The sequence below is a fragment of the Vidua chalybeata genome, chromosome 32 (genome assembly GCF_026979565.1).
Source record: "Vidua chalybeata isolate OUT-0048 chromosome 32, bVidCha1 merged haplotype, whole genome shotgun sequence".
NCBI classification, from domain to species: Eukaryota; Metazoa; Chordata; class Aves; order Passeriformes; family Viduidae; genus Vidua; species Vidua chalybeata.
The window spans coordinates 1,288,368-1,313,903 of NC_071561.1; the positions used below are offsets into that span (position 1 = coordinate 1,288,368).

Here is a 25,536-nt window from a genome sequence, read left to right on the forward strand (position 1 = left end):
GGGGGGGTGGGGACACACAGAGTGCCACCAGCCCCAGTGCCACCAGCGTCCTTTATTGGGGAGCGTCCCCCTGCCCCGTGTCCCCCCTGTCCCCGCTGTCCTTGTCCCCATTGTCCTTTGGCTGCGGGGCCTCGGTCCCCGCGTTGTCCCCGGTGTCACTTGTGTCCTCTGTGTCCCCCGTGTGTCCCCGGCTGCCGTGCTCCGAGCTGTCCCCAGTGTCCTCCTCGTTGTCCCCATCGCTGTCCCTGGTGTCCTCCTCATTGTCCTCGCTGTCCTCCTCCTCGCTGTCCCCTGTGTTCTCGTTGTCCCCGTCGCTGTCCCCCGTGTCCTCCTCGCTGTCCCCAGAGCTGTCCCCGGTGTCCCCAGGGGTCCCCCCCCGGTTGGTGTTGACAAAGAGCCCCTGGTCATCGCTGGGGGGGGGGTCACACAGGGGGGTCACGGTGTCCCCAGGTGTGACACCGTGTCCCCAAATGTGCCACCATGTCCCCAAATGTGGCACCGTGTCCCCAAGTGTCCCCTTGACCCCATTCTGACCCCTCCTCCCCATTACTGTCCCCATTAACGACCCCCAATTAACCCCCCTAATTATCACCTCCCCAATTAACCCCCCCTATTATCGCCCCTGTAATTAATCCACCATTATCCCCCCCCCAATTAAGGTCCCATTATTGTTCTAACAAACCCCAATTAACAATTATTGCCCCAAATTAACACCTCCATTATCATTCATTAACTAAAATCCCATTAGTGCCCCCCGAATTAAAATCTCTATTGCCCCTCACTAACTAAGATCCCATTATTACCCCCCAATTAATATCTTCGTTAACCCAAATTAATTAATATCCCATTATTGCCCTCAATTGATCCCCATTATCACCCCCCAATCAACACCACATTACTACCCCCCAATTATCTAATTAAATTAAATTTAAAACAAATCCCAATTAATCCCCCATTACTGCCCCAATTAACACCCCCATGACACCTCCCCAATTAATTAACACCTCGTTATCCCCCCCTAATTAACTCACCCCTCCCGGGGGCTTTTCCTCTCCAGGGGCGCGAAGGCCTCGGGCCTGGGGGGGGGAGGGGCGGTCACTGGGAGGGGGGTGGGGGAATTTTGGGGGGGTTTTGGGGAAGTTTGGGAGTGGTTTAGGAATTTTGGGCTGTTTTGGTGGAGTTTGGGGTTATTTGGGAGGGTTTTAGGGTTTTTTGAGGAGTTTTGGGGTATTCGGGGGTTTTGGGGAATTTTGGGGTATTTGGGGGGGTGATTTGGGATATTTTAGGGTGGTTTGGGGTATTTTGGGGTGATTCGAGCTGTTCCGGTTTTGTGGTATTTTGGAGGGGGATTGGGGTATTTATGGGGGGATTTGGGGAAATTTTGGGAGTTTTGGGGGAATTTGGGGTTTTTTTGGAGTTTGAGTATTTTGGGGGGTATCTGGGGGCATTTTTGGGGTTTTGGGGAGTATTATGGGGTGTTTTGGGGGAATTTTGTTGTTTTGGGGAGGTATTTTGGGGTTTTGGGGTGGTATTTCGGGGCAGTTTTGGGGTTTGGGGTATTTTGGGTTTTAGGGGGGTATTTTGGGGTATTTTTTGGGTATTTTTGGGTCGTACCAGAGCCCCTGGCGCTGCAGCGAGCGCACGTGGGGCGGGAGCAGCACCAGGGAGATTTCGGCTTTGACCTTGGAGCCCTCCAGGATGGGATCCACGAGCAGGAAATCGCCTGGGGGGGACACGGGGGTCACCGAGGGGTCACCTGGGGTCACCTGGACACAGGTGTGGCCTGGGGACAACACAGGGACAAAGGGACAGGGACAGCGCCTGGGGTGGGGAGGGGGCAGCAGGGGACAGTGGGGGAGGGCAGGGTGACAATGACAAAGTGACAATGACACAGTGGCAGTGCCAAGATGGCAGCGACACGGTGACAGTGACAGGGTGACAGTGACAGGGTGACAGTGACATGGTGACAGTGACACGGTGACAGTGACAGGGTGACAGTGACATGGTGACAGTGACACGGTGACAGTGACACGGTGACAGTGACACGGTGACAGTGACAGGGTGGCAGTGACACAGTGACAGTGACACGGTGACAGTGACACGGTGACAGTGACAGGGTGACAGTGACATGGTGACAGTGACACGGTGACAGTGACACGGTGACAGTGACACGGTGGCAGTGACACAGTGACAGTGACATGGTGACAGTGACACGGTGACAGTGACACGGTGACAGTGACAGGGTGACAGTGACAGGGTGGCAGCGTCACCTCTCTTCATCCACATGTGCCACCAGAAGTGCGGTGCCAATGACAAGGTGACAACAACACAGTGACAGGGTGGGAGTGACGCGGTGACAGTGACAGGGTGACAATGACAAGGAACAGTGACAGGGTGACAAAGTGACAGTGACAGGGTGGCCGTGTCACCTCTCTTGATCCAGATGTGTCACCGGAAGCGCAGTGACAATGACAGGGTGACAATGACACGGAATAGTGACAGAATGACACAGGGACAATGACAGGGTGACAACGACAGGGTGACACAGTGACAGGGTCGCTTCTCTTGCTCCAGATGTGCTGCTAGAAGTGAGGTGGCAGGGACAGGGTGACAATGACAAGGTGACAGTGACAGTGTGACAATGACAGGGTGACAATGACAAAGTGACAAAACCACAGTGACAGTGTGACAATGGCAGGGTGACAATGACAAGGTGGCAGTGACAGTGTGACAATGACAGGGTGACAATGACAAGGTGACACAGTGACAGGGTGACAATGACGCGGTGACAGTGACAAGGTGGCAGTGACAGGGTGACAATGACAAGGTGGCAAAACCACAGTGACAGCGACAGGGTGACAATGACACAGGACAGTGACAGGGTGGCCGTGTCACCTCTCTTGATCCAGATGTGCCGCCGGAAGCGCGGTGGCATGCTGGCCAGGAACCGCGTCCCCTCCGCCGTCTCCACCTCGTGCAGGTTGTTCCCCGGTGTCCCCAACACCTGCGGGGACACTCAGTGTCCCCTCAGTGTCCCCTCTGTCCCCCCAGAGCTGGGGACACCCGCAGGAGCTGTCACTCTGTCCCCAGAGCAGCGTCCCCTCCCTCGTGTCCCCCCCCAAGTCTCGTTGTCCCCAGGGCCACCTCTCCGTGTCCCCTTGTCAACCCCTGTCCCCGTGCCTGGCTGTCCCTTCCGTGTCCCCCTGGCCCAGAGCTTTGTCCCTGTGTCCCCCTAATGCCCCCAACGTTCCCCCAGTCCCCCCGATGTCCCCCCAATGTCCTCGATGTCCCCAATGTCCCCCCAGTGTCCCAGGTGTCCCCAACGTCCCCCCAGTGTCCCAGGTGTCCCCCGATGTCCCTCAGTACCCCCAGTCCCCCGAAGTCCCCGATGTCCCCAATCCCCCCGGTGTCCCCCCGGTGTCCCAGGTGTCCCCGGTGTCCCCCCGGTGTCCCCTCAGTGTCCCCCTGTCTCACCCTGACCACGCTCTGGCCCTCCCCGGGCTGCACGCGCTCCTCCAGCAGCTCCCTCACCACGTGCTTCCGCTTGGTGGCGCGCGACATCGCGGGGCTGGGGGGACACGGGGGGGGTTCAGGGACCCCCGCCGGTGGGGGAGGGGCGGGGGGGGGGCTCCGGGACCCCCCACCCCGGGACCCCCCAGGCCCCGCCCCCACCGCGCGGCTGGCGCTCACCTGCGGCGGCGCTTCCGGGTAGAGCGGCGGCGGCGGCAACGTCACTTCCGGTAAGGAAGGCGGGATTCTTGGCGACCACGCCCCTAATAGGCGGGGTCGGATATAGAGTCCGCCCACAAAAAGGGCGGGGCTAATGCGCACCCGGCTGGGCGGGGCCTAAACGAAACCACGCTCGTGAGAAATGAATGGCCGCGCTTGGGGGCGGGGTCAGGACAGAGGGCGGGACTTTCACCTGCATAATGAGCGCGGTCATGCAAATGATGGGCTGGATCACCAAGGGGCTCACGCAAATCAGCTGGCATCCTGGTGTGATGCAAATGAGCGCTGATTTGGGGCGGTACCATGCAAATAACTATGAATACATACACTGATGTGGGCGGAGCTATGCAAATGAGGATCTGGGATGTGGCGGGCAGCGGGGTGGGCGGGATAATGAGCTGGGATCGTGGATCCTGTGGCGTCACTCCAACAGCGCTCACGTCACCTCCTCCGTGACGTCACCCCGCCGGCGTGACGTCACCACCCTCCCCGTTACCCCTAATATCCGCGCACGCCCCGCTCTTTTCTCCCCGTGACGTCAGCGCGCACGGCGCGGCGCCGCGCTCTCTGATTGGCTGCCACGCTCGCGGCGGCGGCGGGGCGGCCAAGATGGCGGCGGAGCGCGCGGAGGCGGCGGCGGCGGCCGGGGCCGGGCCCGGGGAGCCCCTCAGGGACCCCCGAGCCCCCGAGCGCTCGCCCTACGCGGGCTGGGCCCACGCCGAGCTCCAGGCCACGCTCGCCGGCATCGGAGCCCCCGCGCAGGGTGCGGGGAACGGGGAGGGATCCGTGAGGGGAGCGGGATTCGTGAGGGGAGCGGGATCCGTGAGGGGAAAGGGATTCGTGAGGGGAGCGGGATCTGAGGGGAGCGGGAGCCGTGAGGGGAGCGGGATTCGTGAGGGGAGCGGGATTCGTGAGGGGAGCGGGATCCGTGAGGGGAGCGGGATTCGTGAGGGGAGCGGGATCCGTGAGGGGAACGGGATCCGTGAGGGGAGCGGGATTCGTGAGGGGAGCGGGAGCCGTGAGGGGAGCGGGGGGGGAGATCTGAGGGGTGGGCGGGAAACTGAGAGGGAGTCGGGGTCACCTGAGGGGATTTGGGGGACGTGTGAGGGGAAGGGGGAAATTTGGGGGTTACTTGAGAGGAGATCTGTGGGGTACGAGGGAAATTTGGGGGTTTTGGGGTCACTTGAGGGGAGATCCGAGGGGAAGGGTGGAAATTTGGGGGGTCTCGGGGGTTTTTGGGTTCCTTGAAGGGAGATCTGAGGGGAAATTGGGGGGTTTCAGGGGTCACCTGAGGGGATTTGGGGGAGATCTAAAGGGGTAGGAGGGGAAATTGGGGGATCTCGGGGGTTTTGGGGTCACCTGTGGGGATTTGGGGGATTTTTGGGGTTCCCTGGGGGGATCTGGGAGTCCTGGTGGGGGATCAGGAGTCCCTGGGGGAGTTTTGGGTGTCCCTAAGGAGGGAATTCTTGGGGTACCTGGGGGGGACAGAGGAATCTGGGGAGGGGGCGGTTGTGGGGCAGAATTTGGGGGTCCCTGAACCCCCCATTCCCCACAGGGACCCGGGAGGAGCTGCTGGAGCGGCTCCAGGCCTACACCCTGCAGGTGAGACCCCCCCAAAATGGGGGGACCCCAAATTCTCCCCTCTCCTTGTGTCCCTTTGAGGAGGGGGACTCATTTTTGGGGGGGTCTGTCGTGATTTTAGGGGGATTTAATGGGGTCTTGGAGAGATTCATGGTGATTTTGGGGGGGGTTAATGGGATTTTGAGGGAGCTAACAGGAGTTTTGGGGGGTGTAATGTGATTGTGAGGGGGTGGAAGGGGATTTTTGGGGTGTTTAATGTGGTTTGGGGGGGGTTAATGTGATTTTATGGGTGTTTATTCTGATTTTGGGGCAGTATAATGTGATTTTTGGGTGGTCTAATGGCATTTCAGGGGATTTTAATGTGATTTTTGGGGCATTTAATGGGATTTTGAGGGGGTTTAGTGGGATTTTGGGGGGCTTTATTTGATTTGGGGGAGTTTAATGGGATTTTGGGGGAGTTTAATGAGATTTTGAGTGTGTTTACTCTGATTTTGGGGGGGGTTTAATGTGATTTTGAGAGGCTTGAATAGGATTCTGAGGGGGTTTAATGGGATTTTGGGGGTGTTTTCTTCAATTTTTGGGGGGTGGGAGGGTTTGTGCTGCCCCCAGCCTCCCAGAGGAGGGGGTCCCCATGTCCCCTCCGAGCAGGGGGGTGCTCACGGGGACCCCCCCCCCCAATTTGTGTCCCCCCCTCCCCCAGACTGGGATCGTGCTGAGCCGCCCCGCCCTGCGCCCAGAGGAGGGGGACAAGGCCCCGCCCCCCCAGGTGGGATTTTGGGGGGGGTTGGGGGGGGCAGGAACCCCCCAGGGTCTGTTTTGTGGGGAGGGGGGCTGGGGGCACCCCCAGGACCCCCAATTTGGGGTGGGAAGGGGAGTTCATGAGTCATTTGGGGGGGGGGTTAAGATCTGTCACAGCTCCAAATTTTTTTGGGGGGGGGAGGTAAATGACCCCCAGTTTTGAGGGGGGGGGGGTGGGTTAAAACTTTCCAGAGGATCCAAATTTGGCGTGGGGGGGTCAGTGACACCCAGTTATGGGGTGGGGGTGTTAAAACCCCCCCAGACCCCCCGAATTTGAGGCGCTTGTGGTGTTAAATTTTGGGGTGGGGTGGGGGAGGGGGCTCAGGGGTTTCAGACCCCTCCCACCACTGATTCCCGGGGGATGAAATTTTGGGGTGGGGGTGTCCCAGGTGACCCCCCCCCCCCCCCGCCCTGACCCCACCTCCCCCTCCCCAGCTGCCCCCAGCGCTGCCCCTGCAGCACCCCCTGGTGCCGCCCCCTCCCCCCCCGGGCCTGGGGCTCACCTTCGGTATGGGGGGGCCCGTGGGGGGGGTCCCGGTGCCGCCCCCGCCCCCCCCCGCGGGGCTGTCCGAGGAGGAGCGGCTGACGCTGGCCCAGCAGCAGGCGGCCATGCTGCTGCAGGAGGAGCGGGCACAGGTCCGGGGGGGGGCGTTTTGGGGGGGTGGGGGGCTCATTGGGGGTGAGGGGTACCTTTTGTGGGGTGGGGGGCACGGGGGGACCTCGGGGGTGTTGGGTTTTGGGAGGGTAAAAGGGTCCCCTGCTGCTGCAGGAGGAGTGGGCACAGGTCTGGGGGGGGGCGTTTTGGGGGGTGGGGGGCACCTTTTAGGGGTTGGGGGGCACGGGGATACTCGGGGGTATGGGGGGGTTTGGGGGATTAATGTGTCCCTGCTGTTGCTGGAGGGGCAGGTCCAGGTCCAGGGGGGCTTTTTGGGGTGGGGGGCACGCGGGGGGGGACTTGGGGGTGTGGGGTTTGGGGGCGTTTGGGGGGGTTAAAGGGGTCCTGCTGCTGTAGGAGGAGCAGGCACAGGTGTGGGGGATCACCTTGGAGTGGGGGGCACCCTTGGGTGGGTGGGGGGCACGGGGGGGGGGGTGAGGGGTTGGTGGGGGTTTGGGGAGTTTAAAGGGGTCCAGGGGGAGTGTTGGAGGGGGTGGGGCACCTTGGGGGTGGCATCTATAGAGGGGATGAGCTGAGGGGGTGGTTTTGGGCTGGGATTTGGTGGTTTTGGGGACTGTTGAGGGGTGGGTGACCCTTTGGGGGGCACCCTTGGGTGCTGGGGGGGTCCTGACTGTGCCCCCCCCCTCCAGGGTCAGCACCCATTCGGGGACAAGGCCAAGGAGCAGGAGCTGCTGGAGCAGCAGAAACGGGTGAGGGGGGGGCACCCCTGGGTTTTGGGGGGCACCTTGGGGTGGGGGGGCCAAGCCCAGGCCCCCCCTGTGCCCCCCCTGACCCCCCCGGTGCCCCCCAGGCCGCGGTGCTGCTGGAGCAGGAGCGGCAGCAGGAGATGGCCAAGCTGACCCCCCCCACCCCCCGCGCCCCCCCCGAGGGGGCTCCCATGGCTGCCAGGACCCCCCTGGCCCCCCGAGGTGAGGGGGGACCCTGGGGTGGGTGGGGGACACTTTTGTCCCCTGTCCCCACCCCCTCCCGGGCTGATGTCACCTTTGTGTCCCCCCCCCTCCCCCAGGCAGCCCCATGGGAGCCCCCCTGGCCATGGGAGCCCCCCGGCCCCGCGGGCCCCCCCCGCCCCCCGGTGACGACAGCAGAGAGGTGGGGCTGGGGGCTCTGTGGGGCTGGGGGCTTGGGGGGGGTCTGTGGGGGACTCTGTGGGGCTGGGGGGGGTTCTCTGTGGGGCTGGGGGCTCTGCATGGGGGTCTCTGAGGTCTCTGTTGTGGGGAGGGGTCTCTGTGGGTTTGTGGTGTCTGTTGGGGAGGGGCTGTGGGGCTGGGGGCTCTGTTTGGGGTCTCTGAGTGTGGGGCTTTTGTGTCTGGGGTCTCTTTATTGTGGGGAGGGGTCTCTGTGGGTCTGGGGTCTCTTTGGAGGCAGGCCTGGGAGTCTCCCCAATTTTGGGGTCTCCCTGATTTCAGGAGGGTCTTCCTGATTTTGGGGGGGTCCTGGGGGTCTTCCTCATTTCAGGGGATCCTAGGGGTCTCCCTGATTTGAGGGTGATCCCCGGGGGTCCCGCTGACCCCCCCACCTTGTGCCCCCCAGGCTGAGGACTCCGGGGTGGGCCCCAAGATCCCGCAGGCGCTGGAGAAGATCCTGCAGCTCAAGGAGAGCCGGCAGGAGGAGCTGGTGACAGTGCCAGGGGTCTCGGGTGAGCCCTGCCACCCCCAGTGCCACCACGGTGTCCCCTGCCACCCCCAGTGCCACCCACACTGTCCCCTGCCCCTCCTGAGTGTCCCCCAGTCCCCTCTGGGTGCTGCCCCCCGCCACAGGAAACTCCTTTAAAGCCTCAAAATCTGCCCAAAAAATGGGAATTTTCACCCCAGAAATGGAAAGTTCAGCTGAAAAATGAAATTTGTCACCTGTGGGTGTTGCCAGGTGACCCCCAGAGACACCCCAAAGTGGTGTCACCCCCCCCAGTGTCATCCAGTGCTCACTGGGTGCCACCCACCATCCCAAAATCTTCTCAAAATTCCTCTTAAAAATTGGGATTTGTGCTCTGGGGGGTGGCACCCAGAGGTGGGGGTGGCACCCAGAGGTGGGGGGTGGCACCCAGAGGTGGGGATGGCACCCAGAGGTGGGGGACAGCCCTGACCCCCCCCGTGTCCCCCCAGCTGAGGACGAGATGGAGATGGAGCTGCGAACGTCGGCGTCGGCCTCCGAGGCTGAGGAGGACACAGGGACATCCAAAAAGGAGGTGACAGAGGGGACAGTGGTGGGCAGGCCACCCCCCCCACCCAAATTGGCACCCCTGGGCGAGTGGGGGGTCCTCAGGGTGCCCCAAATTTCCCCGGCTGGGGGGTCCAGGATGAGTTTATTTGGGACAGGGGTTTGGATGGCTCCGGGGTCACCTGTGTCACTGGGGTGTCGCTGTTGTCCCCTCTCTTGGTGCCTGTGGTGGGGTTTGGGTCACTTCAGGCTCACCCCAATGTCCCTTATTTGTCCCTTTACAGGGGGGATCTGTCCCTTCTTGGTGCCACCTCAATGTCCCTTTTTTACCCCCTTACTGGGAAATTCTGTCCCCTCTTGGTGCCACCTCAATGTCTGTTTTTTGTCCCCCCCCAAGTGCAGGGGGTGTGACCCACTCTGGGGTCACCTGTGTCACCTTTGTCCCCTCTTCTGCTCTCCCATTGGGGGTCCCCCCTTGTTCCCCCGATTAGAGGGGCCTGTCCCCTCACTGTCCCCTCACTGTCCCTTCTGTCCCCTCACTGTCCCTTCTGTCCCCTCACTGTCCCTTCTGTCCCCTCCCAGCGGAACCGGAAGCGCCGCAACCGCAAGAAGAAGAAGCGGGGGAGGGGCGGGGCCCGGGAGGGGCCCCCAACCCCGACCCCCTCCCGGGGGGACCCCGAGACCCCCGCTGGGGACACCCCCGAGGTGGAGATCGAGTACGTGAGCGAGGAGCCCGAGATCTACGACCCCAACTTTGTCTTCTTCAAGAGGATCTTCGAGGCCTTCAAGGTGACACTTTGGGGGGCGGTGGTGGCACCTTTGGGTGCCAGGGGTCACCCTTGGGTGGTGAGGGTCACTGCTGAGTGCTGGGGGTCAGTGCTGGGTTCCAAGGGTCACTCGTGGGTCACCCCTGGGTGCCAAGGGTCAGTGCTGGGTGCTGGGGGTCACCCCTGGGTGGTGAGTGAGGGTCAGTGCTGGGTCACTCCTGGGTCACTCCTGGGTGCTGAGGGGTCATTCCTGGGTCACTGCTGGGTGCCAGATGTCACTGCGGGGTGCCAGGGTCACTGCTGGGTCACCCTGGGTGCTGAGGGTCACCCCTGGGTGCTGAGGGTCACTTCAGTGTCACCCCTGGGTGCTGCTGAGCTGTGTCCCCTGACCCCTGACCCCTGTCCCTGATCCCTTTCCTTGACCCTATCCCCATGTGGTTGTCCCTGTCCCCTGGGTACCCCTGACCCTGTCCCCTGTCCCAATGCCCTATTCTATCTTTGTCCCCTGTCCATGTCCTTGTGTCCATCCCCTGTCCCTGTCCCCGTCCCCATGGCAGCTGACGGACGAGGTGAAGAAGGACAAGGAGAAGGAGCCGGAGCGGGCGGAGCGAGCCGAGAGCGCCGGGGTGCCCCGGAAAAAGGGACCCGAGGATGGCACCAGGGGCAGCGACGGGGACAGCTCCGAGGACGAGCAGGTGGCACTCGGGACATGGGGACACTGGGGACATTGAGGACATGGGGACACTGGGGGACAGGGGCAGTGATGGGGTGAGCAGGTGGCACTGGGAACATCAGGGGGACAGTGGGGTGACATTGAGGGTGACAGGGGGGTGGCACCTGGAGCTGGTACTGAGTTGGGGACACTGGGGGTGGTGACAGCAGGGATTGGGGAGGAGCTGAGGTGGCTCTGGGTGGGACAGAGGGGACAGAGATGGCTCAGGGACAGGGACAGCGGGTGGTGCCATCAGGTGCCACCCAGGGCGTCCCTCCCGGTGTCACTTGCGCTGTCCCCACATGTCCCCAGGAGAAGAAGCAGGAGGTCCCCAAGCTGTCCAAGAAGAAGCTGCGGCGCATGAACAGGTTCACGGTGGCCGAGCTGAAGCAGGTGACACTTGGGGACATGGCCCTGTCCCCTCTCCCATGGGTGTGGGTGGCACTTGGAGCTGGGGACAGCCCTAAGGTGACGCCTCCTGTCCCCTGGGAACCGTGGTGGGGACACCAGAGCCACCCTGGGTGGTGCAATGTGCCCCTTGTCACCTTCCTGGGGACACTGGTCCCAGTTGCCCACCCAGGGGTCAACTTGGGACCTCAATCTCCTTGTCACCCCACCAGTGCCACCCTGGTGTCCCATGTCCCCACCCAGGCATTGCCTCAATGCCCCCAGCACCGTCCTGGGGCTCCACTGCTCTGACTTCCCTCTGTCCTCTGATGTCCCTTTGCTGTCCCATGATGTCCCTGGTGTCCCCTGCTGTCCCCACAGCTGATGGCACACCCTGACATGGTGTAGATGCACGACGTGACCACCCAGAGGTCACTTGGGGTCCCCCAGTGCCACCCTGGGGCTCTCCCTGCTAACTTCTCTGCTGTCCCTTGCTGTCCCCTTTGTCCCCAGATGTCCCTTTGCTGTCCCAGCTGGTGTCTCACCCTGACATGGTGAAGATGGACAATGTGACCACCCAGAGGTCACTTTGGGGTCCTACAGAACCACTCTGGGGTTCCACCACTCTGACTCCCCTCTGTCCCCAGCTGTCCCCTGATGTCCCTTTGCTGTCCCCGCAGCTGGTGGCCCGCCCGGACGTGGTGGAGATGCACGACGTGACGGCGCAGGACCCCAAGCTGCTGGTGCACCTGAAGGCCACGCGGAACTCGGTGCCGGTGCCGCGGCACTGGTGCTTCAAGAGGAAATACCTGCAGGGCAAGAGGGGCATCGAGAAGCCGCCCTTCGAGCTGCCCGAGTTCATCAAGCGCACCGGCATCCAGGAGATGCGCGAGGCCCTGCAGGAGAAGGTGGGGGACACCTCGGGGACACCTTGGGGACACCTCCAGGAACGCCTGAGGGGCAGCCAGGGGATGGGAGAGGAGCAGGGAAGGCGTTTGGGGAGGTTCTAGGTGGTCACAGGCATCCAGGAGATGCGCGAGGCCCTGCAGGAGAAGGTGGGGACACCTCGGGGACACCTTGGGGACATCTTGGGGAATGCCTGAAGGGCAGCTGTGGGACAGTCAGGGGATGGGAGGATTTTGGAGGTTTGGGGGACATCCTGGTTGGGTTTCGTGACTTTGGGGACATCCTGGTTGGATTTTGGGACATCCTGATTGGATTTTTAAGACATCCTGGTTGGATTTTGTGATTCTGGGAACATCCTGGTTGGATTTGGGGGCATCCTGGTTGGATTTTGGAGGTTTGGGGACATCCTGGTTGGATTTTTGGGACATCCTGGTTGGATTTTGTGATTTTGGGGACATCCTGGTTGGATTTTGTGATTCTGAGGACATCCTGGTTGGATTTGGGGACATCTTGGTTGGATTTTGGAGGTTTGGGGACATCCTGGTTGGATCTAGGGACATCCTGGTTGCGTTTTGTGACCTTGTGGCCATCGTGGTCACACCTGTGTGCCTTGGTGGCTGCCATAGCCACCCCTGAGGCTCCCTGGGGCCACCCCCGTGTCCCCACGGCCCCGGGGCGTGTCCCCACTGTCCCCTGCGGTGTCCCCAGGAGGAGCAGAAGACCATGAAGTCCAAGATGAGGGAGAAGGTGCGGCCCAAGATGGGCAAGATCGACATCGACTACCAGAAGCTGCACGACGCCTTCTTCAAGTGGCAGACCAAGCCCAAGCTGACCATCCACGGGGACCTCTACTACGAGGTGGGGACACCTGGGGCTTTAGGGCTGTCCTGGGGGATGTTTGGGGACATCTTGGTTGGACGCTTTGGGGTTTGGAGATGTCCTGGTTGAATTCTGGGGACATCCTGGTTGGATTTTGTGACTTCGGGGACGTTGTGGTTGGATTTTGGAGGTTTGGGGACATCCTGGTTGGAGTTTTGGGGGTTTGGGGACATCGTGGGGGGGAACATTTGGGGGTTTAGGGCTGTCCTGGGGGGACATTCGGGGATTTGAGAACATCTTGGTTGGACATTTTGGGGTTTGGAGATCTCCTGGTTGAAGATTTGGGGATCTGGGGAACATCTGGGTGGGGAAGTTCGAGAGACTGGGGACATCCTGGTTGGAGCTTTGGGGGTTTGGGGACATTCTGCTTGGATTTTGGGGGTTTGGGAACGTTGTGGTTGGATTTTGGGGGGTTTGGGGATATCCTGGTTGAACATTTTGGGCTTTGGGGACATTTGGGGGTTTGAAGACATCCTGGGGGTGACATTGGTGGCTTTTGGGACATCGTTGTGGGACTTTGGGGGCTTTGGTGACAGCCTGGTTGGATTTTTGGGGTTGTCACTGCCCCCATGACCCCGCTGTGTCCCTTGGTGACCCCGCTGTCCCCTGGGTGACCTCATTGTCCCCTTGGTGTCCCCAGGGGAAGGAGTTCGAGACGCGGCTCAAGGAGAAGAAGCCGGGCGATCTCTCGGACGAGCTGCGGATCGCGCTGGGCATGCCCGTGGGGCCGGTATGGACACCCCAAAACCATCCTAAAACCACCCCAAAACCATCCCAAATCCACCCCAAAACCATCCCAAACCCCCAATCCCTGGGCATGCCCATGGGGCCGGTATGGACACCCCAAAACCCTCCTAAAACCATCCTAAAACCACCCTAAAACCATCCCAAATCCACCCCAAAAGCATCCTAAACCCCAAATCCCTGGGCATGCCCATGGGGCTGGTATGGACACCCCAAAACCATCCTAAAACCACCCCAAAACCATCCCAAATCCACCCCAAAACCATCCCAAACCCCAAATCCCTGGGCATGCCCATGGGACTGGTATAGGGCACCCCAAAACTGCCCAAAACCACCCCGAAACCATCCCAAACCCCAAATCCACCCTAAATCCCTGGGAATGCCTGTGGGGCTGGTATGGACACCCCAAATCCACTCTAAAACCATCCCAAAACCACCCGAAATCCACCCCAAACCCCTGGGAATGCCCCAAATCCACCCCAAACCCCTGGCAGTGGGGAGGGGTCTCTGTGCCCCCCCACCCCTTCCTTTTCCCCCCGCCCAGTTCCTGCTGTGACTTTGGGGGGAGGGGGGATTTTGGGGTGCTGGGGCAGATTTGAGGTTTTTTGGGGTGCTGGGGGGTGGATTTTAGGGGTGTTGACCCCCCCCTGTGCCCCCCCAGAATGCCCACAAGGTGCCCCCCCCGTGGCTGATCGCCATGCAGCGCTACGGACCCCCCCCCTCGTACCCCAACCTCAAAATCCCGGGGCTCAACTCCCCCATCCCCGAGGTGAGCGGGACTTGGGGGGTTTGGGGTTTTTTGGGGGGTTTGGGGTTTTTTTTGGGGGGGGTTTGGGGTCCTGGCTGGGGGATTTGGGGGCTTTTGGTGCTGCAGGGTGGGAGTGTTGGGGTGTTTTGTTGGGGGGGTTGTGGGTGCTGGGGGGTTGTTTGGGGTCTTGGGGGGAATTTTGGGGTGCTGGGTGGATCTTTGAGTGCTGGGAGGGGAAATTTGGGTGTTTTCAGGGAGGATTTGGGGTCTGGGGGAGAGAAATTTGGGTGCTGGGGGGTTTATTTGGGTCTTGGGGGGTGTTCGGGGTTTTGAGGGGGGTCTGTAACCCCCCCCCCCCACCTCCAGGTGCTCCTTTCTGGGGGGGATTTGGGAAAGATTTTTAGGATTTTGGGCGTGGGGATGGATTTTGGGGGTGGGGCTCAGGATGATTTTGGGGAGAGTTTCAGGAAGATTTTGGGGATCAGGATGATTTTGGGGGGGTGTCAGGATGATTTTGGGGGTGGCTCAGGATGATTTTGGGGGTGTCAGGGTGATTTTGGGGGGGTGTCAGGATGATTTTGGGGGTGGCTCAGGATGATTTTGGGAAGGTGTCAGGGTGATTTTGGGGGGGTGTCAGGATGTTTTTGGGGGTGGCTCAGGATGATTTAGGGGTGTCAGGATGTTTTTGGGGGTGGCTCAGGTTGATTTTGGGGGTGGCTCAGGATGATTTAGGGGTGTCAGGGTGATTTTGGGGGTGGCTCGGGATGATTTTGGGGGGGTGTCAGGGTGATTTTGGGGGTGGCTCGGGATGATTTTGGGGTGTCTCCCCTGCCCCAGGGCTGCTCCTTCGGGTACCACGCCGGGGGCTGGGGGAAGCCGCCCGTGGACGAGACGGGGAAGCCGCTCTACGGCGACGTGTTCGGCACCAACGCCGCCGAGTTCCAGGTGCTGGGGACCCCCGGGACCCCCAAAAACCGCGGGACCCCCCCCCCGGGATCCCCAAACCCTGATGGACCCCCCCAGGCCCCCCCAAATCCTGCTAAGCATGCCTGGGCCACACCGAACCCTGCTGGACACACCAGCCCCCCCCCCCCTCAAAACCCTGATGGACCCTCCCCACAGGACCCCCAAACCTTGCTAGGCACACCTGGCCCCCCCCCCCCCAAACCTCCCCGGGACCCCAAAAGTCTTGCCGGACCCCCCCCCCCCCAGGTTTGGGGTCTCAATAACCCCACACCCAAATCTCCTTTACAAGCATTAAAAAAACTCCAAAAATCCAAAATAAAAAAAAGGCCATGCCCCCCCAAAATCCCCCTGCCTGACCCCTTCAAGCACCCCAGCGACCCCCCCAAATCCTCGTGTGACCCCCCCCCGGGCCCCCCCAGTTTTGGGATCTCCATAACTCCACACTCAAATCCCCTTTCCAAGCTTCAAAAACCCCCAAAAATCTCCCCCAAAAAACCCCAAATCCCCCCCAAAATCCCCCTGCCCAACTCCCCCGGGACCCCCCAAATCCCCGGGTGACCCCCCCCGGGCCCCCCCCAGACCAAGGAGGAGGAGGAGGAGATCGACCGCACGCCCTGGGGGGAGCTGGAGCCGTCGGACGAGGAATCCTCGGAGGAGGAGGAGGAGGAGGAGAGCGACGAAGAAAAACCCGACGAGACCGGCTTCATCACCCCCGCCGACAGGTGGGCACCCCAAAAAACTCGGGGGTACCCCAAAAAACTCGGGGGTACCCCAAAAAATGTCCCCTTACCCCCCCCCAAATTCTCCCATAAATGAGCGACCTCTCCTGGGTTTGATTTGGGGTGAGGAGTGGGGGGACAGCTGGGGGGCACCCCAAAAAAAACTCAGGGGAACCCCAAAAATCTCAGGGGCACCGCAAGAAGCTCATAGGGCACCCCAAAAAGCTCAAATGTCCCCTAAACTCCCCTCAATTCCCCCATAAAGGAGCAATAAATTTGGGATTTGGGGTGAGGAATGGGGTTCACCCACCCCATGGACAGGTTGGGGGGGACCCCAAAAACTCCTGGGCACCCTCCCAGCACTCAGGGGAACCCCAAAAACTGATTGGGACCCACAGGGAGCCCCAAATCCCCCCATAAAGGGGAAATTCTGTGGGGTTTCCTTTGGGATGGGGAACGGGGTTCATCATTCTTTGAGACAAAATGTGGGGACCCCCCCCCTCCTGGCACCCGGGGTACCCCAAGAACTCGGGGGGACTCCCCCAGTGACCCCTACACCCCCCAAATCCCCCCACAAAGGGGGAATGCTGTGGGGTTTTCTTTAGGATGGGGAACACGGTTGGTTCATCCCTCTCCAAGAAAATCTGGGAGGGAGGGGGTGCTCCCCACAAGTTTGGGGGTGCCCCCTGAACCCTGGGTGCCCCCTGACCCCCCAATCCCCCCCCTCCCCCAGTGGGTTGATCACCCCGGGGGGCTTCTCCTCGGTGCCGGCCGGGATGGAGACCCCGGAGCTGATCGAGCTCCGCAAGAAGAAAATCGAGGAGGCCATGGACGGGTGAGGGGGGTTTTGGGGGGGGGGGGTTTGGGGATTTTGAGGAGGTTTCGGGGGGAATTTTTGGGGGTTTGAGGAGCTCAGGGGTGTTGGGGGACTGGGGAAGTTTGGGTTCAGGGGGGAATTTCGGAGGGCAAGGAGATTTTTGGGGGGTTTTGGGGAGTTTTTTGGGTGGTTTGGGAAATTCTGGGGGCTCAGGGGTGTTGGGGGACTAGAGGAGTTTGGGGTTCAGGGGTAAATTTTGGGAGGCTTGGAGTTTTAGGGAGGGGGTTTGGGGGTTTTGGGGTGTTTGGGGAGGTTTTTGGGGAGTTTGGGAAAGTTTTGGGGGGGTTTGGGAGGCTCAAAGGAGTTTGGGGGAATCAAGGGGGGCTTGGGGATTTGGGAGGGTCAGGGTGTAGGGGAGATTTTGGGGCGCTGGGGGTGTTTTGGGGTGATCAGGAGCCCCCCTATCCATCCTGACCCGCCCCCAAAAAGGAGCGAGACCCCCCAGCTGTTCACGGTGGTCCCCGAGAAGCGCACGGCGACCGTGGGCACGGCCATGATGGGCTCCACCCACATCTACGACATGTCTGCGGTGAGACCCCCCCCAAAACCCCCCTGGGACCCCAAAAACACCCCCCACCCACATCTACGACATGTCTGCGTGAGACCCCCCCCAAAACCCCCCTGGGACCCCAAAAACACCCCCCACCCACATCTACGACATGTCTGCGGTGAGACCCCCCCCAAAACCCCCCTGGGACCCCAAAAACACCCCAAAATATCCCTGGAGACCCCAAAAACAACCCCCAAAACCTCCCTAGGACCCCAAAACCCATGGGATCGGTGTCACCTGTGTCCCTGTGGTGTCCCTAACAGGTGACAGAAGCCCAGGGGGTGACAGTGACCCTGTCCCCATGGTGTCCCCATGTCCCTGACAGGTGACAGAGGCCCAGGGGGTGACAGTGACCCTGTCCCCATGGTGTCCCCATGTCCCTGACAGGTGACAGAGGCCCAGGGGGTGGCAGTGACCCTGTCCCCATGGTGTCCCCATGTCCCTGACAGGTGACAAAGGCCCAGGGGGTGACTGTGACCCTGTCCCCATGGTGTCCCCATGTCCCTGACAGGTGACAGGAGCCCGGGGTGTGACTGTGACCCTGTCCCCGTGCTGTCCCCATGTCCCTGACAGGTGACAGGAGCCCGGGGTGTGACTGTGACCCTGTCCCATTGTGTCCCCATGTCTCTGACAGGTGACAGAGGCCCAGGGGGTGACTGTGACCCTGTCCCCGTGCTGTCCCCATGTCCCTGACAGGTGACAGGAGCCCGGGGTGTGACTGTGACCCTGTCCCCGTGCTGTCCCCAGAGGTGATGGGACACAAGGGACTGGTCACAGAGGCCCCGGGGGGGTGGCAGTGACCCTGTCCCCACGATGTCCCCGTGCTGTCCCCACAGGTGATGGGCCGCAAGGGCCCGGTGGCCGAGGCGCAGGGCGTGGAGGTGGCGCTGGCCCCCGAGGAGCTGGAGCTGGACCCCACGGCCATGACGCAGAAGTACGAGGAGCACGTGCGGGAGCAGCAGGCGCAGGTGGAGAAGGAGGACTTCAGCGACATGGTGGCCGAGCACGCCGCCAAGCAGAAGGTGGGGGTGGCACCTGTGTCCCCTCCCTGTCCCCTCCCTGTCCCCTCCCTGTCCCCTCAGGGCTGCCCCGTGGGGGTGGCATGAAGCACGAGGGGTTTCCAATGTGGGACATCCCTGTCCCTCCCCATGTCCCTGGGACCCCGTTGTCACCTCCCTGTCACCTCCTCCCCCCCCCAGCCCCACTTTGTCCCCAGCTCCTGTCCCCAGGGTGTCCCACGGGGGTGGGATGAAGCACAAGGGGTTCCCAGTGTGGGCCATCCCTGTCCCCTCGCTGTCCCCTCGCTGTCCCCTCGCTGTCCTCTCCCTGTCCTCTCCCTGTCCCCTCGCTGTCCTCTCCCTGTCCCCTCCCTGTCCCCTCCCTGTCCCCTCGCTGTCCCCTCGCTGTCCCCTCACTCTCCCCTCCCTGTCCCTTCGCTGTCCCCTCCCTGTCCCCTCCCTGTCCCCTCCCTGTCCCCTCCCTGTCCCCTCGCTGTCCCCTCCCTGTCCCCTCGCTGTCCCCTCGCTGTCCCCTCGCTGTCCCTTCGCTGTCCCCTCCCTGTCCCCTCGCTGTCCCCTCACTGTCCCCTCACTGTCCCCTCTGTCCCCGCAGCAGAAGAAGCGGAAGGCGCAGCCCCAGGACGCCCGCGGGGGGGGCAAGAAGTACAAGGAGTTCAAGTTTTAGATGTCACCACTGTCCCCTCGCTGTCCCCTCGCTGTCACCTCCCTGGCACCGCCCTCTGCCACCCCGCAGGGCGCTGGTGCCACCCCGGGATCGGGGGATGTCACCCCCGCTGTCACCCGGGGCCGCGGTCCGGGTGTTGGGGACAGTGCGGTGGCACTGTCCTTGTCATTGTCCCCTGGCCTTGTCCCCAGCGTTGTCCCCACCCTGTCCCCGTTGTTTTGTAAATAAAAGGTGGCGTCCCCGCCGAACCCTGCCTCTGCCTGGTGGCACCGAGGTCACCGTGACAACGAGGTCACCGTGTCACTGGGGCATGGCACTGAGGTCACCGTGTCACTGGGACATGTCCCCGATGTCACCGTGTCCCCCTCAGCTGTCCGTGCTGTCCCCAAGCCTTGTCCCCTCCTTGTCCCTGTCCCCAGCCCGTGCCGGGGGGGCTCACAGGGGGTGGGGACAGGCAGGGCTGGGACAGTGGGCGGGGCCATCGGGGCCACCCAGGATGTCCCCGCGGTGTCACCCCCGTGTCCCCCCCCGGCCCCGCCTTGTCCCTGTCCCCCCTGACCCCACGGTGACCCCGCAATGTCCCCAACGGGGCGTGGCCTCCTCCCCGCTCACCCAATCAGCGCCCAGAACCTTGATGGGCGTGGTCTCTGCAGCGTTGGGCGTGGCCTCTCCTGACAGGAGGGCGTGGCCGCTGTTCCGCAGCGGGGTGGGCGGTGACCAATCAGCGCCGCGCGTGGGCGGGGCCGTGACTGGCCTTACCCAATCAGATCCGGCGATGCGTCGCGGCAGCCAATCGGGCGCGGGGGGCGTGGCCGGCGCGGCGGCGGCGATGGCGGAACGCGGCGCCCCCCGCGCCCCCCCCGGGCCCGGAGCCCCCCCGGGGCCCCCCCCGGGCCCCCCGCGCCCCCCCCCGGGCCCGGGGCCCCCCCGGGACCCCCCCCCGGGCCGGTGCACATGAACCTGTTCGCCACCTGGGAGGTGGATCGCAGCTCGCCCAGCTGCGTGCCCAGGTGAGGGGGGGGGGGCAGGGACCCCCCGGGATCACCAGGGACCTCCTGGGACCCCCCAGTCATCGGGACCCCCCCGGGAGCCCCCCCGGGATCCCCTAATCCCTGGGATCCCCCCAGGACCCCCCAATTCCCGGGACCCCCCCTGGGACCCCCCAATCCCCGGGACCCCCCCGGGACCCCCCGGGGCCCCCTCAGACCCCCGCAGGACCCCCCAATTCCCGGGACCCCCCCAGAATCCCCCGGGACTCCCCCAGGATCCATTGTGGGGAGGGGGCTGCGGGGGCCCGTGGGGTCCCTGTGGGGCTGGGGGCGTCTTGGGGGGTCCCGGGGGGGGTCCAACCTTCGAGCTGCGCCTTTTTGAGGGGTAGGGGGTCCCGGGGGGGGGGTCCTGGGGGGGTCCCGGGCCCGGGATCTTGGGGTTGGTGTTTTTTTTGGGGAGTTCCTTTGGGGGTCTCGAGGGGTTTCAGCCCTTGGGGTTTGGGACCCTTTTATTGGAGGGGGGGTCTCTGGGGTGAGATTCCCCCCCCCCCGGACCCCCCCCAGGCTGTTCAGCCTCACCCTGCGGCGCCTCGTGCTGGTCCGGGAGGTGGCCAAAGACCTGGGCTCGGTGGTCATCGCGGTCAAGCTGCAGGTGGGGGGGGTCCTGGGGGCATTTGGGGTGTTCTGGGGGGCTCCTGGAGAGGTCTGGGGGGCTCTGGGGAGGTTTGAGGGCGTCCTCGAGGGGTCTGGGGGGGTCCTGGAGGGGTCTGGGGGGGTCCTGTGGGGTCTGGGGGGGTCCTGGAGGGGTCTGGGGGGGTCCTGTGGGGTCTGGGGGGTCCTGGAGGGGTCTGGGGGCCTCTTGAGGGATCTGGGGGGTCCTGTGGGGTCTGGGGGGGTCCTGGAGGGGTCTGGGGGGGTCCTGTGGGGTCTGGGGGGGGTCCTGGAGGGGTCTGGGGGGGGTCCTGTGGGGTCTGGGGGGGTCCTGTGGGGTCCCCAAGGCTCTGGGCTGGGCGGTGAAAATTCGAGGGGGGTGCGGGGGTTTCCCTGGAGGGGCTGGGGGGGGACCCCAGGGACCCTTGGAGGGTGCAAAGTTCATTTTGGGGTCCCAGCGAGTTCCGGGTTTTGGGGTCCCCGTGGGGGTCCCGCCCCTCCCCCCAGGGCTCCAAGCGGATCCTGCGCTCCAACGAGATCCCGCTGCCCCCCGGGGGCCCCCCCGAGACCGAGCTGCAGCTCACCTTCTCCCTGCAGGTACCGGGACCCCTCCCCACTCCGGGGACCCCCCCGGGGGCAGCGACACCCCCAGACCCCCCCCCCCACCCAAAACTGCCCCTACTCCCTGCACCTACGACCCCAACCCCCCCTTTTCACCCCATAACTCGCCCCCCCCCCAGGGTCAAACCCCCCCTTTCTAGGGTCAATGACCCCCCCAAAAGATAAGTGACCCCCCACCAGGCACCAGTGACCCCCCCCCGTGTCCATGACCCCCCCCAGAGCTCCTTGCCCCCCCAAACCTGCCCCAGGTGATGCTGCGACCCAAATCCCCCTTTTCACCCCAAAATTCGCTCCACCGGGGTCAAAGCCCCAATTTCTCGGGTCAGTGACCCCCCCCCCCCCCCCAGGGATCAATGACCCCCCCCCTCAATGACCAGTGACCCCCCCCCAGGGATCGGTGACCCCGACCCCCCCCCCCCCCAGGATCAACGACCCCACCAAACCCCCTCCCCAAACCTGCCCCAGGTGTTGCTGCGACCCCCCAAATCCCCCTTTTTCCTCCTCAAAACTCGCCACCCCCCGGGGGTCACTCGCCCCCCAGGGGTCCGTGACCCCCCCCAGGGTCCGTGACCCCCCCCGCGGGTCCGTGACCCCCTCCGTGCCCCCCCCCCCCCGCAGTACGGGCACTTCCTGAAGCGCGACACGAACCGGCTGCAGGTGATGCTGCAGCGCCGCAAGCGCTCCAAGCACCGCCCGTTCCTGGGCTACAAAACGCTCGCGGTGGGGCTGATCAACCTGGCCGAGGTGGGGGGCACGGGGGGCGGGGGGTTTGGGGGGGGGTCCCGGGGGGTTTGGGGCGGGTCACAGAACCCCGGGAGAGCCTCAGGAAGGCACCCCAGGGGCTGTGAGTGTGGGGCAGAGAGGAGTGGGGGGGGGTTAGGGGGGTTTGGGGGGGGTCACAGGGGGCTGGGAGGGGCCCTGGGGGGATCCTGGGAGGGTTTTGGGGGGGTCCGGGGAGGTCGCGGGTGGTTTGGGGGGGGTCCCAGAGCCCCGGGAGAGGCTCAGGGGGGAACCCCAGGGGATGTGAAGTGTGGTGGAGAGAGGGGGAATTTGGGGGGGGGTCTCAGGGGATTGGGGGTTCCTGGGGGGGTTTTGCGGGGGCCTGGGGGGGTCCCAGAGTCCCGGGAGATCGTCAGGAGGGCACCCCGAGGGCTGTGAGTGTGGGGGCAGAGAGGAGTGGGGGGGATTTGGGGGGTCCTGGGGGGGGTCTTGGATGGGTTTGGGGGTTTCAAGGTGCCCCCCCCTATTTTGGGTGCCCCCCCCCAGGTGCTGCAACCCCCAGAGCGGGGGGGCCTGGGTGGATTGGGGCGCCCCAGGAAAGGGTCTGGAGGAGTCAGGGGGGGGCTCTGGGTGCCCCATGCGGGGCTTTGGCTGCCCGGTTTGGGGGTTTAGTTGCCCCGTGGGGGTCTCAGGGTGCCCCCAGCCCCATTTTTGGCGCCCCCCCCCCCCCCCCAGGTGCTGCAGCTGCCCAGCGAGGCCGGCCAGGCCCTGGTGCTGCACCGGGCGCTGACGGAGCCGCTGCCCGTGGCCGAGGTCGGGGTGGTCGCGCTCTCGAGCCAGCCCGTGGAGCCCGAGGGCAAAGCCAAGGGAGCGGGTGGGCACCGGGGGGGGCACCGGGGGGGGCACCGGGGGGGGCACCGGGGGGAACGGGGTGGGTACGGGGGTCACCCAGGGGTTGAGGGGGGCACGGGGGGGACACGAGGGGCTGGGGGGGCACCCAGAGGGGGTGGGGAGGGGTCCTCAGTGGGTGCTGGGGGGGCACGGGGTGTGCCCAGGGGGCTGGGGGGGCACTGGGAGTCCTAGGTGCCCCCCCCCCACCCATGGGTGCCCCCCCTCATTCATTCCCCCCCCCTCCAAATTTTCCCTTTTCTTCCCCTTTTTCCTCTGTTTTTTTCGGGGTTTTCGGCTTTTTTTTCTGGCCTCTCCCGGGTTTCCCCCACCACCGCCATTTTTTGCACCCCCTCCCCATTTTCCCTCCCCCCATTTTTGTCCGTCCCCCCCACCCCAGACCGCTCCCCGGACCTGGACCAGGACTCGGAGGAGGAGGAGGAGAGTTTCTCCTCGGAGCCCGAGGGCAGCGATGACGCTCTGCCGGGCCAGGTGCGACCCCCCCCCCCCCAAATTCCAGACACCCCCCCCCAGCACCCAGGGGGTGCCCCCCAACCCCCCTGACCCCTCCCCACCCCCCCAGGACCTGTTCGATGAGGAGGAGGAGCTGCCCAAGGGGAAGAAGCCGAGGAGGAAGGGCCCGGGGGGTGCCAGGGTGAGGGGGGGTCCGGTGGGGGGTCAGGGGCAACTGGGGGTGCTGGGGGGTCCCAGTGAGGTCTGAGGAGTCCCCCATGGGTGGGGGAGGGGAATCGGGGGGGGGCATCTGGGGGGGGGTCCCATGGGTGGGGGAGGGGTCCCAGTGGATTTGGGGGTACCTGGGGGAGGGGTGGGAGGTGTGGGAGGGGCTCCAGGGGGTGTTGGGGGTCCCGGGGGGGGGGCGTTTGGGGGTCTTGGGGAGGTCCAGGGGGGATTTGGGGGTTCTCAGGGGTTTTGGGGGGTCCCAGGGGGGCTCTGAGGCATTTTGGGGGAGGTCCCGGGTGTCCCCCGGGTGTTCCTGACCTGAACTCCCCCCCCAGCACCCCAACATCAAACAGAAATTTGTGGCGCTGCTGAAACGATTCCGGGTGTCCGAGGAGGTACCGGGGACAGAGGGACAGAGGGACAGAGGGACAGAGGGACAGAGCAACAGAGGGGACAGAGGGGACAGAGGGGACAGAGGGACAGAGGGACAGAGGGACAGGAGGGGACAGAGGGACAGAGGGACAGAGGGGACAGAGGGACAGGAGGGGACAGAGGGACAGAGGGACAGGAGGGGACAGAGGGACAGAGGGACAGAGGGGACAGAGGGGACAGAGGGACAGGAGGGGACAGAGGGACAGAGGGGACAGAGGGACAGAGGGGACAGAGGGACAGGAGGGGACAGAGGGACAGAGGGGACAGAGGGGACAGAGGGACAGAGGGGACAGAGGGGACAGAGACAGGGGGACACAGGGACTTGGGGACGTGGTGGGGACACAGGGTGACAACGCCAGGAGGGTGCCACAGGGCTGGGGGGGCTGGCACGGGGACCCAGGGGTGGCCCTGGGGGTGACAGGGGTGTGCCAGTGTCCCCAGGGGGGTGACAGGGGTGTCCCCGAGGGGGGGGACGATGATATTGAGGTGTCCCCGGGGGAGTGACAGCGACACTGGGATGTCCCCAAGGCGGTGACAATGGGGGACAGGGCTGTTCCCAGGGAGGTGACAGTGCCACCGGGTGTCCCCAAGGAGGTGACAGTGACACTGGGGTGTCCTTGGGGAGGTGACAGTGACACTGGGATGTCCCCAAGGAGGTGACAGTGCCACCGGGGTGTCCCCAAGGAGGTGACAGTGACACCAGGGTGTCCTTGGGGAGGTGACAGTGACACTGGGGTGTCCCCAAGGAGGTGACAGTGACACCGGGTGTCCCTAAGGAGGTGACAGTGATACCGGGGTGTCCCTGGGGAGGTGACAGTGCCACTGGGTGTCCCCAAGGAGGTGACAGTGCCACCGGGGTGTCCCCAAGGAGGTGACAGTGACACCGGGTGTCCCCAGGGTGGCTTTGGCCTGGACCACGTGTCCCCGGCGCGGATGCGGGCGGTGGCCGAGGACCTGGACGAGCTCTACGACTCCCTGGAGATTTTCAACCCCAGCGACAGCGGCGCCGACCTGGACGACACCGACAGCGTCCTGAGCACCCCAAAACCGCGGCTCAGGTCAGGGGGACCCCAAAAAACCCCTGAGCACCCCAAAACCGGCCTGAGCACCCCAAAACCACAGCTCAGGTCAGGGGGACCCCAAAACCCCCTGAGCACCCCAAAACCCACCTGACCACCCCTAGCGTCTCAGGTCAGGGGGACCCCAAAAACCTCCCTGAGCACCCCAAAACCATGGCTCAGGTCAGGGGGACCCCAAAACCGGCCTGAGCACCCCCAAAACCGCCCTGAGCACCCCCCAAAAAAACCCTGAGCACCTCAAAACCACAGCTCAGGTCAGGGGGACCCCAAAAACCCCCTGAGCACCCCAAAACCGGCTTGAACACCCCAAAACCGCAGCTCAGATCAGGGGGACCCCAAAACCGGCCTGAGCACCCCCAAAACCCCCCCTGAGCACCCCCAAAAAACGCCCTGCCGACAGTGTTGCCAGCTAAGCCTGGCTGAGGTCAGGGGGAGCCCAGAACCAGCCTGGGGATCCCAAAACCCCCCCTGAGCACCCCCAAAACCTCCCCCCCTGTCCCCCAGGCCGTTCTTTGAGGTCTCTCCCAGTCGAGCTCCCAGACCGAGATGGGCAGCGAGGGCCCCGCCCCGGTCAGTGCCAGACTGGGAGCACTGGGAGG

The 25,536-nt window shown here is 63.8% G+C and overlaps 3 protein-coding genes across 4 annotated transcripts in view; 2 read left to right on the forward strand and 1 right to left on the reverse strand.

Annotated features, from left to right (window-relative positions):
- Positions 1–17: 17 nt before the first annotated feature.
- Positions 18–4,114, reverse strand: EIF1AD (eukaryotic translation initiation factor 1A domain containing). The gene is made up of 6 exons (XM_053968127.1): positions 3,691–4,114; positions 3,475–3,568; positions 2,896–3,004; positions 1,615–1,723; positions 1,032–1,076; positions 18–410 (listed from the first exon to the last, which is right to left on the reverse strand). The coding sequence occupies exons 2-6, from the start codon at positions 3,559–3,561 to the stop codon at positions 53–55; spliced, it is 708 nt and encodes a 235-aa protein (XP_053824102.1). The 5' UTR covers positions 3,562–3,568; positions 3,691–4,114; the 3' UTR covers positions 18–52.
- A 215-nt stretch (positions 4,115–4,329) lies between these two features.
- On the forward strand, positions 4,330–18,961 carry SF3B2 (splicing factor 3b subunit 2). 2 transcript variants are annotated; one of them, XM_053968110.1, is made up of 22 exons: positions 4,330–4,492; positions 5,285–5,331; positions 6,011–6,076; positions 6,544–6,744; positions 7,414–7,473; positions 7,575–7,692; positions 7,791–7,873; positions 8,315–8,420; positions 8,884–8,966; positions 9,521–9,727; positions 10,263–10,400; positions 10,730–10,810; positions 11,485–11,712; positions 12,419–12,568; positions 13,230–13,319; positions 13,995–14,102; positions 14,919–15,026; positions 15,627–15,769; positions 16,500–16,601; positions 17,073–17,172; positions 18,030–18,215; positions 18,805–18,961. In XM_053968110.1, the coding sequence occupies exons 1-22, from the start codon at positions 4,339–4,341 to the stop codon at positions 18,874–18,876; spliced, it is 2,631 nt and encodes an 876-aa protein (XP_053824085.1). In that variant the 5' UTR covers positions 4,330–4,338; the 3' UTR covers positions 18,877–18,961. The 2 variants fall into 2 exon arrangements, with proteins under 2 accessions (XP_053824085.1, XP_053824086.1); XM_053968111.1 differs by having other exon boundaries at positions 18,808–18,961.
- Positions 18,962–19,782: 821 nt separating this feature from the next.
- PACS1 (phosphofurin acidic cluster sorting protein 1) overlaps positions 19,783–25,536 on the forward strand; it is a gene marked incomplete at its 5' end in the record, with an annotated part of 6,306 nt that continues 552 nt past the window's right edge. The window contains 11 exon segments of the mRNA XM_053967985.1: positions 19,783–19,886; positions 20,430–20,517; positions 21,024–21,113; positions 21,756–21,881; positions 22,593–22,731; positions 23,146–23,237; positions 23,329–23,400; positions 23,762–23,821; positions 24,756–24,916; positions 25,442–25,449; positions 25,452–25,507. Of these exon segments, the coding sequence (XP_053823960.1) occupies positions 19,783–19,886; positions 20,430–20,517; positions 21,024–21,113; positions 21,756–21,881; positions 22,593–22,731; positions 23,146–23,237; positions 23,329–23,400; positions 23,762–23,821; positions 24,756–24,916; positions 25,442–25,449; positions 25,452–25,507 (996 nt within the window).

Bases quoted from the DNA above. Each gene is read 5' to 3' on its own strand.
- EIF1AD (XM_053968127.1), bottom strand. From the start codon at position 3,561: ATGTCGCGCGCCACCAAGCGGAAGCACGTGGTGAGGGAGCTGCTGGAG. The intron at 3,005-3,474 runs GTGAGACAGGGG...GTGTCCCCGCAG, and splicing joins AGGGCCAGAGCGTGGTCAGG to GTGTTGGGGACACCGGGGAA. The intron at 411-1,031 runs GTGAGTTAATTA...CCCCCCCCCCAG, and splicing joins AGGAAAAGCCCCCGGGAGGG to CGATGACCAGGGGCTCTTTG.
- SF3B2 (XM_053968110.1), top strand. From the start codon at position 4,339: ATGGCGGCGGAGCGCGCGGAGGCGGCGGCGGCGGCCGGGGCCGGGCCC. The intron at 7,874-8,314 runs GTGGGGCTGGGG...TGTGCCCCCCAG, and splicing joins CCGGTGACGACAGCAGAGAG to GCTGAGGACTCCGGGGTGGG. The intron at 9,728-10,262 runs GTGACACTTTGG...TCCCCATGGCAG, and splicing joins GGATCTTCGAGGCCTTCAAG to CTGACGGACGAGGTGAAGAA.